This window comes from Meles meles, chromosome 21 (genome assembly GCF_922984935.1).
Source record: "Meles meles chromosome 21, mMelMel3.1 paternal haplotype, whole genome shotgun sequence".
NCBI lineage: Eukaryota > Metazoa > Chordata > Mammalia > Carnivora > Mustelidae > Meles > Meles meles.
This window is the reverse complement of record NC_060086.1, coordinates 35757654-35775251: the sequence shown is the minus strand read 5'-3', so window position 1 is coordinate 35775251 and position 17598 is coordinate 35757654. Positions and strand designations below refer to the sequence as shown.

Here is a 17598-nt window from a genome sequence, read left to right as displayed (position 1 = left end):
TCAACTCCAGCCCCCAGCCCCATACAGAGATCAAGAATGTTGTGTGTGTTTTTAGGGGAGGAATAGAAGGACTTCACATAGTTCCTTAGGAATTTTAATTGCGTGCTTCGAACCTGCCTCCCATTCCTGCCCCTCCGCCCTCAGCCTTCGTGAGGGGACACTTGTCAAGAGAGCCCCGGGAACGACAGGAGCAAACAGCCAGGACTTTGTATGATGGTGACGCACTGACATTTCTGGACAAGGCCAAAAATGCAGCCGCCTCCCTCCCAGAGTCTCGCTGCCTGACGCTGGCTGGTGTGTGTGTGTCTGTGCGTGTGTGTGTGTGTGTGTGTGTGTGTAGGTAGGGGTGGGGAGCACCAGGGGGGAGCCACCTGGGGGCCAGTGCCAGCTCATCCTGTGTCCCTGTGGGTGAGCAACCTAGCCACTCTCTGCCTCAGTTTCCTCTTCTGTAAAATGGGGACAGAAACGGCAGCTACTCCAAAAGATGGGTGTGGGATTCCTTGGGATACAGGGTCAAGTACCCGGCATCTCATAAGCACGCAGAAGGTGATTTCCAAGTCTTATTATTTCTGCTATATGTCAGCAGGGCTCTTCCCCCAGGGCAGCTGCTGGGCGAGAAAGGCTGGTGGGATATTCTGTTCCTGTGGGGCTGGCCTTTGCCAGTAGCCTTGCCAGACCCGTCCCAGACTCGTGGGCCCCCTCAGCATAGCTTTCCTTCATTTGGAAGGCTGTGGTCAGCAGTTTGCACCCTGACGTCCCACCGCAGGGCTTAAGGTCCATCTCAGCCATTTCTTCTCTGTGTGACTGTGGGCGAGTTTTCTTAACCTCTCTGTGCCTCTGTTTCCATGTCCACAAAATGACATGTCAACAGTACCCGTGTTCCGGGGCTGCGTGAGGGTCACATGGGACAGCATTTTGACTGTCTGGCACATAGCAGTACTCCGTAAATATGAGCTGCTTTTGGAAAAATAGTACTGGGGGCGCCTGGGTGGCTCAGTGGGTTAAGCCTCTGCCTTCAGCTCAGGTCATGATCTCAGGGTCCCGGGATGAAGCCCCTGCCTGCCCCCATCTGGCTCTTTGCTCAGCAATGAGGCTGCTTCTCTCTCTCTCTTTTCCCTCCCCACTGCCCCGCTCCCTCTCTCCCTCTCTCTCTCAAATAAATAAATAAAATCTTAAAAAAATAAAAAACTGATCATGTAGTCCTCCTTAAATATAGGTGGTCTGTAACTGGCCACAGCCTTCACTGGGGCTGGGGGAGACTGCACAGGGGAAGTCCCCTGGGAAACGCAGGGGTGAAGGGCGGAGGTGTGGGACGGGTGAACACATCATGGGAAGGGCCTGGCTTGGAGCAGGAGTTGGGGGTGCCAGCAAAGGGTGGGGGATCCCCGTGGAGAAGTGGGGGAGGCAGAGCTGGGCTGCAGGGAACAGGAGTAAAAGAAGGCGCTAGAGAGATCCGGAGAGAACGGGCTCCATCTCAAATTTGCTGTGTGACAGGAAGCAAGTCATTGTGCCTCTCTGGATGGGGCTTTCTCTTCTCAAAAATGAGGGGTTGAAAGCATCCTTCCCGAGGCCCTCAGTAGCTCCATCCATTCATGCAAACAACTTCCGGGATTCTGAAGCTTAAAACCAAAAAGGGGCCTTCAGGATCACCTTTGTTAACCAGAACATGAAAAACCCCCAGGACTTCTGCGTACCTAGGGCATCACTGCTGAGGTTTTACTCTACTTTCCTGGACTCGGTTTTGCGGAATGACTGAAGCAGGACTGGGAAAGAGAATACACACGATAGTGTTCAAGGTCGAAGGGTCCTGGCCTTCTACAGCTCCAGCCTCTACATCTTAGACCCCGTGCTCCTCCTCTAAACACGTCCCCACTGGGAAGTGGACCCCAAGGAGAGTCCCTGTGGGTGTCTGGTACAATAATAACTGATAAAAAATGCACACAGTGGGGAAGCAGGGTGTCGCAGGAAGTCAACGGGACAGGAGTCAGGCACCTTGCTCCCTAACCTAAATCGGTTTCCTCTGTAGTCATGTGACCCATGCTTGAAGTCCCTTGTCTTTCTCTAGCCCCTGAGCCTCAGTTTTATAGGCTGTCAAAGGCTTTTTCAGGGAGATTCAATGATGTAGAGGGATAACCCAGTTGCCTAACTGGTCAGCGGGCAAGATATAGGGGTGAAGCCAGACTGGTATGTGGCAATAGGGCATAGTGGGGACTGTGGCAAAATCAACGCTGTGAGCTCAGTGTATGAGCTACACCAGGGGAATGTGGGTGTGGGGTAGTCAGATAAGCCCAGCTTTAAGAGAAGCCAAAAAAAAAAAAAATCGTAATGCAGAATTTATTATTGAAATGCTAGTAATGAATTCAATACATTTTTGAAGGCTCCCAACAAATTGAGACTTAGGTCTTACACCCATCAACCCTGTCAGTTCCTATGTCTTCAGTCCCGTGTCCTTTCTCGTGGCTTCTCTCTTTGCCTCCAAAGTCTGCAGGGTTTCTGGCACTTGCCTGGCCTTCTGAAAAACGCTAAAATGCTGGGTCAGGCCATGGAGGCAGGAAAAGGCTAGAAGTGTGAGCACAGGCTTGCACACACACACACACACACACCCGTTTAGGGAGTGTTGCGTCCCCTAGAGCCCAGCTGGGCAGTATCCCTTCTGAGCGGACAGGGAATGCGAATCAACTGGGAGAGCCTCCAAGTACTCCCAATTTGTTCTTAGGCCTGGCAGGGAGCCAGCACTCGTCTCTGGGATTTCCTGCCTGGGCCACAGTGGGGAGACACCCTGTACGGCTGGCCAGCGTGCCAGCTTCTGAGGGCCACTCTGGGATCCCACATCACTGGCCTCTTGGGTTGTAACAGCAGATGGATGGGAAGGCTTACCTTCCCCACCTCCAAACACAACCACCCTCCTCTTTTTCTCCTGAAACTCAGAAACAACCCACCAGTCCAGGATGGCTATATCTGCATTCATATATGATTATTTGAGCATTTATCGTCCGCTCAATAGAATATCTACGGGACACCCTCTGCATTCAGGGACTGAGGGTACAAAGGTGACCAGAATCTCAGGGCACCCCCATTCCCTCCACTTCACCTCCTGCCCCCATCACTTCTGGCGCTTCACCCAAAGCCTCCTGGGCACCAAACCTGGTAGCTCTTCTTTACCTCTTACTACAACACTTTCTTACCAACGAGCATGCCCAGCATCACTCATTATTAGGGAGACGCAGATCAAAACTACAGTGAGATGCCCCCTCGCACCCATGAGGACGGCTATTGTCAAAAGCCCAGAAGAGACCAAGTGTGAACCAGGATGTGGGGAAATGGGAACGCTTGGGGGGAAGGGCAAGCAGTTGCTCAAAAGATTAACAATGGAATTACCAAGGGACCTGGGTATACACCCCAGAGCGTTGAAAGCAGGGTCTCAGAGAGACGGGGGTATGCCCATGTTCACGGTGGAACCATCCCAGCAGCTAAAACATGGGAGCCCCCCAAGTGTCCACTGAGAGAGGACTGTGGAGACGAATCGTAGCAGACCCATACAGCGGATTACCAGTCAGCCTTGAGAAGGAAAGAAACTTGGACAGAGGCTACAACACGGTTGACCCCGGAGGACACGATGCTAAGAGAAATAAGCCGTCGAAAAAGACAAATGTTGCAGGATTTCGCATGATGATGCAGAGTGGTCACAGTCATAGAGGCAGAAAGGAGAAGGGCGGCAGTCGGGGTGGGGGAGTGGCAGGTGTGTAACGGGGGCAGAGGTTCAGCTTTATAAAATGAAAACAGTTACACAGAGGCGCGGTGGTAAAGACCGCACAGCGTCACTAATGCTCCCATATTCCCGCCAGATGTACATTTCAAAGTGGCTGTGATGGTCAATTTTATGTTAAGCGGATTTTGTCACCAGAGAAATGTAAAAAAAAAAAAAAAATCTTAACAATGAGCACACCCAGAACCCAGACCTTGGTTTCCTTTTTTTTCTTTTTTTTTTTAAGATTTTATTTATTTATTCATGAGAGACAGGGAGAGAGGCAGAAGGAGAAGCAGCCTCCTCAACGAGTAAGGAGCCCAACCCAAGGCTCGATCCCAGGACCTCAGGATTACAACTTGAGCAGAAGGCAGACACTAACCAACTGAGCCAACCGGGGCCCCCCAAGTTTTTTTCTTTGAGTATAGCTGATGCCCATGACCAGGCCTTGGCTTCTAATGATTCGTCTCAAAACAAAACAAAACAAATCAAAAACAACCAAAACCAACCCAACAACTAAAACAAACAAAAACCAAACCAGGGCTCCTTGGAGAAATGACTGATTGAGAGATGGAGCAAGGAAAAAAAAAAAAAATCAAGAGGAACTGAGAGCGTCTTGTAGGGTTGGAAAAGAAGGAAGTGCTCAGAAGACAGAAGGGGGGGTCTGTGTCAAAGGGTCGAAGGAACCAACCTGAAAGAGAGCGCCAATGGCCCAGCGATTGGAGGGACAGAGGAAATACTGCAGTATTAGATTATAACTCAAAGCCTAAAGCAAACGTCCATGAGCGCAGCCGTACAAATAAATGATAGAATGAATAAGGGACAAGGGACATACTTAGGGAAGAGGGCAGAAATACTCTCCCTCCAAGATGGGGACCTGACTCCCTCTGCCCTTGAACGTGGGCTAGACTTAGTGACTTATTTCCACAGCAGGGAAAAGAAAAAGCAGGAACACAGGGTGGGGAATGCCTGGCAGACACCACCTTCCCCAAGGGATCGGTCACCATCACCAGGGTCAACAGCCACCATGGGGATGTCACCAACGCTCTGATACGAGGGAACGAGAAGGGCACGTCACCTCAGGGGCCTCCCCCCAAACCCGTAACCCCAGACTAATCATGAGAAAAACATCAGACAAACCCCAGCTCAGAGACATTTGACGAACCCCTTCAAATCCCGACAAACACAGGCACTCTTCAAAACCGTCAAGGTCACGAAAAACGGGGACCGCCTGAGAAACTGTCAGAAAGCAGGAATTAACCACTAAACGCAATGTGCTACCCTGGGTTGGATCTTAGGACAGAAGGAAGGCTGAGCCACGGAAATACACCCCAGAGTCTGTTAACATGAACGTGCTGACGTTCATGTCTTAGTTTTGACAAACACACCGTAAGGACCCTTAGGGAAGATGCGGACATCAGGGCGAGGCAGGCGAGGGGCACACGGGAACTGCACGCGTCCTCTTTGCAACTTTTCTATAAATCCCAAACTACTGCAAACTAAGGTCTATTTATAAAAGCACTTCCTCCCGATTAATAAAGGAACACATGTTCACGGCAGATAATTCGTCCTATAAACAAGTCACCAGTGCTTGCTTACCATCGACTGTGAGCAGGCCAGTGTGTTTCAATACAATCTTTTTTCCTGTGCGCTTCTGACGCAATCGTGGACTGGTTAAGAACACAGTTTTGTCTTCTGGCTTTCGGCCTTACAAGCACATTCCCCCGGCATTCAAGCACTTGGCACCAGTCTCGCAGCCGCTCAGTATCCCACGACTCGGCTGTGCCGTGCTTTGCTTAGCTGCTCTGTCCCTGCTGCTGGACCTGGCGCTCAGAGGTCTCTTACAAAAAATAAACTCTAACGCACACAGCTGGGTTTGCATTTGGGATCGTTTCCTAAAGAGAGTCTGGAGGAAGACGTTCCTAACTGGGTGTGGATACGTCTAAGGGTCTTGACGCATGTTGCCAATTTGCTTTCCCAAACAGCGTGCTCGTGGGTGTCCTGGCCAGCCGGATATTGAGAACACCTGCTTCTAAAGCGTTTGCTTTATTCTTCAGAACATCCCCATGTTTGCATATCTGTCTGCGATCCCCAGGACACTGCTTCCCCTGGACTCTGCCAGCCCCACTCTGTGCTCTCTGGGCCCCTTGGTCCCCCGCCGGCACTCCAGCAGCGCCCCCCTCTCTCTCACTCTCAGGATCTCCCTGTGCCAGCCCACCTCTTACTGAAACCTCCCGGCCTCCAAGCCCAGCCTCGGCTAGCCTCCTTCTTGAGCTCCAACACCACATTCCCACCTGCCTTTCAGATATTTACCAGGACATCCCTTGGGCGCTGATCTGGACTCCTGGTATAAAAGGCTGGTTGTGACTTCTCCCTGCCTCTACTGCCCCTTCATGCCGCTGGGGAGGGCCTCGCTCTGTCCATCCTGACTGCTCACCTCCTACAAGCCACGCTCTACGGACTGCAGCTTCGGCCCCACGAACGTGCCTCCTGCACGTGTCCTTCTGCCTTAAACTCTAACAGATGGGTTCTCCACCCCACTCCCTCCCTCCAGTTTCTCTCTCCTCCTGACTCCTCTGCATGGAGGAATTATTTTTAAAACACCGATGTGGTCATTTCGCATCCCCACGTTTAAAGATCCCCGCCCCCCACCATTGCCTGCAGACATGCCTAGATTCCTGCATTCGAGGCCTGAAACAGGATTGAAACTCATTTATACAAAAGCGGACTCTCTGTCCTCTTCCAAGCAAGCTTACCTCGAGGGCAGCCTCCGCGGGGACGCTGGACGGTAGGTAGTCTCTTACACCTCTGCAGGATTTGCTGATCTCCCTTCTGAACAAAAGGACGGACACCTTCAGCCAACATCAACTTGGGCAGACAGTTCTTCCTAACCAGACATCATTAGCAACATTTTACTTCGTTCAGCCCTGGGCGTAGATACAGGTCTGCAGTCATGCTACAAATTTGCCTTTGAAATGAATCTGTGATTGTTTTTAAGTGCAACTGTCTGAAAGATGGAGTGAGTAACAGTAAAGGCGGCGGTACATTGTGGCAGACGGTCGAGGTGTTACTACTACTCCCGGTGAGGTCCCTGGACCGTGAGCAGCATCTGGGAGCTTTGCAAACTTCAGACCCTCAGGCTCCGGCTCAGCCCTCCGGACTCAGAAACCGCATTTTAACAAGGGCTGTGGGATCTCCGCGCAAGCGCAGTAAACTCTAGTAAGCACGGATGGGAATAACCAAGCCTGGGAAACGCGGGCCTCCGGACAAAAAGTTGAAACTATTTCAAGATGATTCACACGCCTCTGCAAGGGCTTCTGCAGCCAGGACCCTAGCTCCCTGCCTTTATTTAGGCCGCTTCTCTCACCAAAAACCCACCCTCTTCTGCCTCCACCTCCTGATCCTTCGTGACTTTTCTTTCTCTGGTTTCATTGCGGTGAATGTCAGGCGACCTAAAATTGACCACGTAAAGGCCCAGCAACCTGCCAGCTCAGGGGTTTGTCCATTCTGGACATTGCGTATAAATGGAATCACAGGGAATGGGGCCTTCTGGGTCTGGTTCCTTTCACTTCGTGTGATGTCTTCACGGCCTATCCATGTTGAAGCAGGTGTTTCTTTTACGCGGGAATAAAATTCTGTGGCATGGACAGGCTGTGTCTTGCTTTTCCATTTGTTGATGGACCTTTGGGTTGTTTTCCCTTTTTTAGCTATTGTGTTTATTAGCACACTGCTGTGAATGTCCATGTACCAGTATTTTTGTCTTTCTTTCTTTCTTCCATCTGTTTTCAATGCTCCTGGTTATACACCTAGGAGTACAATTGCTGCATCATGAGGGACTTCTATGTTTAATGTTCTCAAGCAATGTCACATCATCGTAGAGCTTTTCCTCAACCCTCACCTGCCTCCTCCTGCCCCACCCACAGAACTAATTTCATCTCCTTTTCCTCCCATGGCAATTTCAGAAACATCCCACGAAGCCTCGCTGGGATTCAAACCCAGGACTCCTGGCTCCAAATCCTAGCTTTTTGCCCCTGCCCCACACAGCGGGACCGTCGCCTCTCCCAGGGACTGACCTCATTTCACAGATGAGGGTGCTCAGGTCGGGAGCCTTTCCAAGGCCACACAGCTCCTGGGGGACAGCTGGGCTCCAGACTCAGCTCTGGTGTCCCATCTTTGGATCCCATGGTCTATAGTGTGCTCCTAAATGGACAAACAGGTTTCACAAAAATGTGCCCTCTTCCATTTCCTGGGGATGCCGAGAAACTCGCAATGCTCTGTCCCGGAGAAATCGGTATCTGGTCCGGGACCTGCCGCGAGGCTGGTTCTGCAGCAAGGAACGAGCTCCGGGATCTTTGCTTTGGGCACGTTTATTTTGGCTCTTAATATACGTATTTATATAATTTGGTTTTTGTTTTTCCATGATAGGAGGAAAGGGAGAAAATGACACTTTATTTTGTTTTCCTGACTTTTTCATTTTTAAGCCGGGCACCCGGAACAGGCGTGGGGCAGAGCGCAGGGGCGGGCCAACCGCGGCTCAGGAGCAGCCCATCAGGCGCGGCGTGCACGGGAAGCTCTTGCGCATGCTCATGCACTTGTCCTTGTCGATGCACAGAGTGTTGGCCTTGATGGCCAGCTCGTGCTCCAGCCGGCTCTTGGTCATCACCAGCAGCTGCAGCGTGTCCTGCGTCTCCCGCAGCCTCAGCTTGAGGGTCTGCAAGGTGTCGTCGATGGTGAACACCTCGTTCACGAGCCTGCGGCCAGAGCAGAGGGGAAGGCGCGGTTCACGGAGCGGGTCAGCACCAGCACATCTACAAGGTGCCAGGAGCTGTGCGAGGCACCAGGGACCACCGTGAGTAAGAGAGAAAAGGCTCGGCTGTCGGGGGAGACAGAGGTAGAACAGGCAGAGAGGTGAGCAGCCCTGAGCACAAAGGAAGCACAAAGGAAGGAACAGGGTGTTTAGGGAAACAATCTGGCAGTTCCTCAGTAAGTTAAATGTAGACTTAGCCATGTGACCCAGCAATTCCGCTCCTAGGTATCTACCCATGAGGACTGCAAACAGATACTCAGATTCCTGTTACAGTGGGCCTAGGGAATGAATCCGCCCAGTGAGCTGTGATGGCAGCTCGGTGGCAGGGTTCTGTCTGGGGTCCCACATCTCGGCTCAGGCTACTGGAAGGTCTTGATTTAGATATCAGGGCGGGCTTCCGCATGGCAGGTCTGGGCTAGAGAGAGGTCACAAAACAGCTTGGAACCTCTTAGCTCCTTGGGGCTCTAAGCCCAGAGCTGTCCAACAGAACTTTTCACAGCTGTGGAAATGTTCTGTGCTGTCCAATAAGGCAGCCTATGACTGCCTGCTTGAAATGTGGTTTGTGGATGTAAGGAGCTGAGCTTTAACATTTGTTTCTGTTAATTAATTTATATGTGAATTTAAATGGGTGTTCATTTTCAGAAATGGGCGTGGATGGGACCTGACCCATGAGAGAGGGGGAGGGGTTACCTGTAGAAGGAACAGGAAAGAAGGCCCCGAGGTGGTAAAGGAAGGATGGCGGGGTGAGGAAGGTCATGAACAGACGAGGCAGCTCAGCTGCTGGAGAAGGCACATGGCTTGTCCTCCTATCCGCTCAGTTCCCAACACATTTATGCACACACACGCATACACACACACAGACATGTGCACACTGCCTGGGGCCCCTGAGCCAAATGTAGCCCATTCATGCTCCCCATCTACCCCCTTCAGCAGCACAGCTAGTGCACAAGCAGGTGGGGAGCTTGTCCTAGAGCAGTAGGACCTCCAGGACAAATCTGGTCCCCGAAAGCCCTGTTCCGTGTAAGTCCCCTGGGATGGCTTATCAGAGAGCCCTTGGCCCCAGAGGGTGCTGGGATCCAAACTGAGCATCTGAAAACAGGGACGGGTGCAGAGGATTGGGAGAGCTTCCCCCAACCCTCCGTAGGGAGCTGGACCCCTTGCAGCCAGCTGGGGTGGGACCCTGGACACTGCCCCCACTTCAAGGGTGAAGAACTTCCAGACCAGCAGCAGGCCAAGAAGCAGGTAGCCAGGCCTCCAAGTTCAAAGCCTGGGGTCACTTTCCCTGCCCACTCCCTGCCAACACACACCCCCAGCTTTTCCGTTTCCTGAGTGATTATCTGGTAGTGACAAGGCTGTGTGAATATCACAATGCGTCACCTGGAGCCACCCAGCATTTTCTCTCAAAATATTCTTCCTCTCTTTACTTTTCCGGCTCTTCTCACATCTCCACACATCTAGCTCAGGATGAGGACAAGCCACTGAGTTGTGAGCATTTATCGGGCTGCAACAGGGAGCTGGTACGGTGCCCCAGCATGGAGGGCCCACACAACAGAGAGGCCTGCCCCTGGTCACACAGATTTCCATGTCTCATAGCCTGTTCCTCCTCTGCCCGGCCCTCAACGCATTCCAAACCCCAACCCCAAGCTCATAAACCCCGGCTCTGGGGCTACATGAGCCTTTTACCCCCTCTCCAGTGAGGGGACCCTTTGTCCACAGAAGCAGCCCTCCTCTTCCAGCATTCATGGAGAACTTTCCAAGACGGAGATGGAAACCAAGGGGGGTGGGAGCTGGCGCCTCTCTCCTGGGTGGGCAGGGGTCGGGGAAGCAACCCTGGGACACAGGCCATGTCTCTGGCCTAAGAGGCTTCCTCTCCTAGTTTTCCAGGGGAAAGCTGGAGGACACTGGGGCGCCTGGGTGGCTCAGTGGGTTAAGCCTCTGCCTTCGGCTCAGGTCATGATCTCAGGGTCCTGGGATCGAGCCCCGCATTAGGCTCTCTGCTCCGCAGGGAGCCTGCTTCTCTCTCTTTCTCTGCCTGCCTCTCTGCCTACCTGTGATCTCTGTCTGTCAAATAAATAAATAAAATCTTAAAAAAAAAAAAAAAAGCTAAAAAAAAAAAAAAGAAAGCTGGAGGACACCCAGAACTCAAGGTGGGGGAGGATATGAAGGGGACCCTGGAACTCCAAACCCTGCCCCGTGTCCTGCTGAGTTATGGGGCTACCTGTCCTGATGGGCGGTGGTGAGGGAGCAGTCCATTTTTCAGACCTAGGTTTCTGGGGAGCTCTGGAGACCCACCCGTCCCCGTCCTGGTCTCCCCCACTCACTTGAACTGTGGGATGTCCCTGCACAGCTCCACGTTGGGCCGCCAGGTTCGGCACTCCAGCCTCGTCTGCGCCACCTTCAATGGGCACTCCTTGGCCATGATGGACCTTTCCAGAAGCATGATGGTATTCTCCGCCTGGAAGATCTCCTGAAGCGTCTGTGGGGAGCGTGCAGGGGTGTGTCATGGAAGCAGGCAGCTCCGGGCTGGGTGCTTAAATGACTCCTTCCCCAATAGAATGCCCATGGCAGGGGGGCTGCGCTCTTCCTCAGACAACCCGGTGAAAGCAGCTTGAGGACCCTGTGAACATGGGGGAGGGGCAGCTGCCAAGGCTGACTGCGTTTCCAATCCAGAGTCCCCCGGAATCTCCAGAGTCCACCGGAGTCGGCCAATGAGTGTTCAATGGGAGGGATGGAGAGGGGGAGAAAGGCCTTTAAGATTAACACAATTGGGGTGCCTGGGTGGCTCAGTGGGTTAAACCTCTGCCTTCAGCTCAGGTCATGATCTCAGGGTCCTAAGATCGAGCCCCACATCAGATTCTCTGCTGAGCAGAGAGCCTGCTTCCCCCTCTCTCTCTGCCTGCCTCTCTGCCTACTTGTGATCTCTCTCTCTGTCAAATAAATTAAAAAAAAAAAAGTCTTTTAAAGAAAAAAGATGAACACAATCGTCCAAATTGATCCAAAAAGCTTATGATTGAATCCACTTGAATCTAAATTAATCTAGGTTGCTCTAGATCTCTTTGTAATCCAAATTTACCTTTCTAGTAACTAGGTCAGTAAATAAACTAGAAAGAAGGGAGGGAGGGAGGGAGGGAGGGAAGAGGGAACAGGGGAGAGAGAGACTCAAAATTTTCTACTTATGTGTAGAAATATTTCCCCCCATATAATGCCCTACAGTTGATGGGAGTACGAATCCCAGGAAGGGACAGGAGAGAGGCTGCCGGGGACCGGGAATGCTTTATATCTTGATCGGTATGGAGGCTCCCTGGGTGTAAACACAGGCAGAAAATTTTTGTGCAAATTCATCAAGCTGTACATTTTACTGTAAGAGTGTTATACTTCAATAGAAAATAAAGCTAAAATCAGAAAAAGGTCATTACGAGAAAAGATTGGCAAAATGGTGATACTCGTGCTGGGTCCATGGGGACCTTTTATAGGATTCTCTCTACTTCCATGTGTTTGAAGTTTTCTGTAATAAAAAAATGGAAGCATGAGAGGATGAACGGAAACAAGCCACGCTGGCGTGGTACAGGAACAAAAGGAACCCGATCTTGCACGTGGCCGACCATAAGCACGCCGGAACCCAGAGTACTCCACGCACGTCACCTCATTGTGACTGACACGTCCACTCCCGTCCCTACCAGCACCGTGAGCAGTTCTAGTCTTCATGACCCTCTCCTTCCAGGAGACTCTCTGTGGGTCGCTCACACCGCTTTCAGACTTGGCAGGACCCAATGACGAGGTCATACGTGCTCCCTTCCTGACAAGCCTGGACATGGACCCCTGCCACCCCGACTTCCAGCATCCCTCCTTCTGCTCGCTGTTTGTCCATCTCCCTCACAGGCACGTGCACTCCGAGAAGCTGGGGGCCTTGCTTTGTCCACGTGGCATCCCCATCGGCAGGGCCAATGCTTGCCGCAGACTGAGGTCTGCCGCATAAAAACACAAGACACCACGCTTCATGTGAATTTCAGATCGATAACAAGGCCTTTTACGTGAATGTGTGTCGGCTACGGCAAGAGACACACCAGCACTAACAAAATGATCTGCTGTTGCTCTGAAATTCAAGCTTAACTGGGCATCTTGCATTTTTATTTGCTAAATCTACCAGCTCTACTCATGGAACTTAATGAAGAGTCATAGAATGAATGAATAATCATATGAATGAATGAAGGAGGGAATCACAGTGGGATCTGGAGGTCTAGGTGTTTGGCTAGCCCCTCCACGGTCCTTCTCCACACTGAGGTTTGGAAACAGTGTGCCCAAAACTTTACATTGTTGGATCCATCTCAAATTTTGATGTCAGGGAAAACTGCTTGCCCACGAAAATGCCAGGGCTCCTGAATGGGGTGGGGATTGCAAGTATGAGACCCAGCCCCCACCTTCCAGGACCTTACATTCATGTTTTTCATATGTTCTTGGGCTAGGAGATATTCACAGAGCCTAACAGGTACTGGGATGACCATGTTACCTGGGTTGAGCCCCTATACTATGGGCACCAAGAAACTGCTTAAAAAATCTGGCTTCCCTATTAGCTTAGGAAAAAAAAGTCTAGAAAGAGATCATTTTTCTTTTTCAAGGTAACAACAGGAGGCCTTTTCCCTACAGGGGTTGAGATGGGCAGCAGGGCCACGGGAGGGGGCAGGGGGACTGCTCAGCCTCCTTCAAAGCCCATGAGGTGGAAGCTGGCCCTCTCTCCTGGTCCTCACTGAGCCACCCAGGACCAGAGTGACGCCGCCAACCATGCGTCGGTTAAACATTATCCCAGAAGAATGTTCTGTGCTCGGCACAGGAGCTTCCATGTAAACACTCCAGTGGTGGGGGGGGGGGGGCAGATAGCTCTCTTAGAAGTGGGCATTTTCCTTAGAAATGCGCCCTTGTGTGTTGGAGGGGGGGCTGTCAGATATGCAGATCTCAGAAAGCACCACCCCAGCATCGTACAAAGAAAAATTCAGCTTTCCAGAGAGGAAAAATGCGTCTTGGCATCACACAGCCCTGTGCAGAAAACAGCCCCTCCCTCTCCCATCTACATGTCTGCGGCCTGTTGGCGTGATGCGGTAGGGAGGGCATACATCACCGAGGGTTTGACTGCGGGTGGGACCCGCCAGCCCTGCCCCAGCCATGAAGGCAGGTCCCAGCACGCTCCCCTCTGCCGCTGAAGGAGCCTTGAGAGACATCGGCCAGCGGCCAGCACTCTGAGGCTGGGCTGCTCTTGCTTTCCGCATCTGCTCTCTTCATCCGCTGGTCCCCAGCTCAGGGCTTGCAACGTGGGGCCTGCAACTTGACAAAAGGCCTGCCTCTCGAGTCTAGGGATAGTGCTGACTCTCGTTCAGGTGCCCAGTCACTTCTTTGTTCACTCACTATTTCATGGTTTCATCGATTCCCGCGTTGCCCTTCCAAAATGTTCACGGAGCACCTATGAGGTGCAGGGCACTTCTAGGAACTGGACGCAGAAGTGACCACGATAGATGGGAGAAAAAAACCCATCCTGGTGGAGTTTACGTTCTGGTGGAGAGTTCACTCACTCACCTGTTCCTTGTGCAACAAACATTTCTTATGCGTAACATGCATTTCTTAGTAAGCGCCGAAAAGTGCTTCGTACAACCACAAGTGCTTTCTTCGGCATCAACGCAAGCTCAAGTTCCTGCTTCCCTCTCTCGGTCAAAAACAAAAAACTTATGGGATGTCTTTCGTGTAGAAGACATTGGTGGGGGCCGGGACCACGCACGGGTGGGCTCATCTCCGTTCTGGGGGAGACCTCTCATGAGCACAGTGGAGGGACCGGGACACAGTCCCATGAGGAAACAGCACTTCCAGGAGGAGGGAAATGCATCAATTACTTTTCAAGCCTGCCAACCGCGTCCAGGGAGGGGTGCCAGGGGTGAAAGAATCCAGAGGCTTCTGCGGGCCAAGAGGCTGAAGCTATGTTTCAACAGCTTCGCTCTGCTTTCCTTCTGTGTGTCCTTCTAGCTACTCCCCAGCTAAAGCAGGGGCTGTTGGTTCTCCTTTGATACCAGGGACATAAACACATCTTAAATGAATGTGTTTTTAAGCATTTTTTCAGGGACCCGCGTTACACCGAAATATAAAGTCAATACTAGCCCAGGTGGCTCGTGGGCATGGTAAAACTGGGAAGGTGGCCCCGGGGGTGACCGGATTGGGGAAACCCTGTGTCACACTGTTTCCCGGGTACAGATACAGCAGGTGAGAGAATGGAAGGGAGCCGGGGAGCTGGGCGGGCCATCACAGCCCAAATGAGGATGCAAAGGGTAAGGGACCCCTGTGAAGTCCCCTGCCTCCTGTCCCCTCAGGGCTGGTGTCTGGTGGTGTTGGGGGAAGCACTGTGTGTGCTGGGACTGACTGGGGTTTGTTTCTCCAAGTCACCACCTCCTGTCTCCCGTTGGCATTTCTTGAGCAGGCCTGCCTGCGGATTTTCCAGAACGGTAGGGGTTTTCCAGAGTGGGGCATTCTAGAACCAACTGATGACTCACACCCAAAGCACATCTGCCCAGGTGAGTGCACTCTGTCAAAACTGTCCCCCATAGCCTCGTGTCCGGCCTCTGTCACTCACAGCCAAGGTCCTTTTCGTTAGAAGGGAGAAGAAAGCTCTACACACACACACACACACACACACACAGTCATTCTGTCTTGGGGACAGCCCCTGCCACCCACCCCAGTCCTGCCAGCCTGTGCAGCCCCAGGAGCCCCATGTGCAATGACACAGCCTCCAGAAGCTTGAGGACTGCAACCTCCAAGGGCGGGAGGCAGAGACCAAGTGACTGACCAGGGACAGGAGCTGGAGACCAGCATCCTTGACCTTCATGCTCAGGAGGAAGCTAAGGGTTTGTTTGGTGCCAACATAGGCTCCAAGGGCTAGCCGGGTCCCTGGACCCCCAATTTCATTATGTCCCCTAGAAGAAGAGATCCGAGTCTGAGAGGGTGCCCCACTATCCCAGTACACCCGCTCCTGGGTGGGTATACACTGTCGCGTCCCAAGACTGCTAGGAGTATCCACGTCAAGGACATCGAGTGCAGTATCACTTGTAATGGGCAGAGAGCTGGCAATGGATGCCCTTGGCCATGGAGAAGAACGAGTAATACAGCAAATGGGCACTGCAGTGGACCTTTGGGGGCCATTGGGGCAGAGGATTATGCGTGGGTAGGACCAAGGCTGGGTCTTTAAAACCAAGCAGGGCGAGAAAAGAAGGAAACAGACTGGACTGTATTACACAATCCCTTTGGGAGAAAATGAAAAATCCCACACCTACAATAGCCATATGCATTTAGTGAGAAGACATCTCAACCGAGAGACCCATGCTCAACAATTAGAATGGTCATCACTGGAAATTCGTCTACGGGAGAAAGGGAGCGAGTGTCAAGTATGGGGATAAAAGGAAGGAAACGAGAAGTAAGCAAAGGGCTTTTTGCAAACAGGATGTGCCAAGAAGTGAGGAGTATGATAAAATCCTCTCTCTTCGCCGGGGTCAAAAAAGGAAAAAGTTCCCACAACCCTACCAGATTTAAGCTTCCTTTTAAAATATCTTTAGTTTCTTTTTTTTTTTTTAATGGGAGAAAGCCAATTAAAGAAAAAGATACCATCTGATAGGAAAGAGTATTGTTTCTTCAATTGCATGTTAATTATTTTATTTTTTTTTTTTTTAAGTAATCTTCACAGCCAGCATGGAGCCCAATGTGGGGCTTGAACTCATGGCCCTGAGATTAAGACCTCAGCTAAGATCAAGGGTTGGATGCTCCACTGCCTGAACCACCTGGGCACCCTGAATTTGGCTGCATGTTAGAATCATCAGGAGGGTTTTTAAAAAATACAGATGCCGGAGCCCCTCCCCCAGAGGTTCTGGTTTCTGGGTATCTGGTTTCTGGTATCTGGGTTCTGGGTCTGGGCACCAAGAGGTTTCAGGAGCCCCCTGAGTAATTCAAAAGTGCAGCCACGGTCAAGAACCACTGGGGCACGTGATACAGAGACACCCCAATATTCAGAGTCTCCAAGGGAAGGAAACGGGTTAATGACCACAGTCAGGGACTTGGGGCTGTAAATCAAGGCTGGCTGTCCTGGCAGGAAGCTCCAAGCAAGGTAAACGGATTCAGTTCATCCCCAACACTGACGGAGCAGGCAGAAGATGGGGGGGGGGCGGGGTTTGGTTCGTTTTTTTTTTTTTTTTTTTTGAGCTGTGCACGCAGCTCAAAAAATGTGAACATGAGTTCAAGCCCCACACTGGGCTTCCAGAAAGGAGTCTGGGGAAGGAGTAGCTGCCTCATTACAGGGTTAAGTCTGATGCCAATAACTATGAAAACCTGGTATTTCAATGCCCCAGCCCAGAGCTGTGCCCTCCTCCCACCATGGCCGAGAGGCATCCAGACCCCAGGGAGGAAGGAAGGCAGAGAGGAAGCTCAGAGCACGGGCAGCCTTCCAAGGTGGGAAGGTCGGGGCAAGCTGAATATGCTTCAGGCTCAGGATCCCTCAGACTGAAGGCACCTGTTATATGCATACATGTGTGTTCATGTGCATGTGTGTATACACATGTGTGCATGTCTGTGTATACACACATGCGCGCACACACACAGAATGAGTGTCCCAAAAACCCCCACCTCATTTTGCAGTCATCCACCCACTCACCCACCCACCTGCTCCCAGAGATGGTGTATTCACACACCCACATCAAACCCAACACACACCTACCACAGGGCCTTTGCATGGTCTACTCTGCCTGGATGCTCTTTCCCCAGACATTCACATGGCTCATTCTTTCCCCTCCTTCAGGTTGTGGCTAGAATGCCCAGAAGGCCTTCTCTGACCATTTCTTTTAAAACTGCAACCAACAAACTGGGCAGTGCTCCCAAGTGTCCAAACCCCTGCTTAATTTTCTCCGTAGTCCTTCCACCAGCGGACATACTATGTGTTTTATTCATTAACTTCCTCATCTCCCCCAACCAGAAAGTAAGCTCCAAGAGAAGAAGGAGATTTGTTTTGCTCACTGCCGAATCTCCAGCA

The 17598-nt window shown here is 51.7% G+C and overlaps 1 protein-coding gene across 1 annotated transcript in view; it reads right to left on the bottom strand.

Annotated features, from left to right (window-relative positions):
* Positions 1-8142: 8142 nt before the first annotated feature.
* TEKT5 (tektin 5) overlaps positions 8143-17598 on the bottom strand; it is a 34753-nt gene continuing 25297 nt past the window's right edge. The window contains exons 6-7 of the mRNA XM_045993105.1: positions 10874-11028; positions 8143-8496 (exon numbers count right to left, since the gene is read on the bottom strand). Of these exons, the coding sequence (XP_045849061.1) occupies positions 8280-8496; positions 10874-11028 (372 nt within the window). The 3' untranslated portion in view covers positions 8143-8279. The remainder of the gene's footprint in view (positions 8497-10873; positions 11029-17598) is intronic.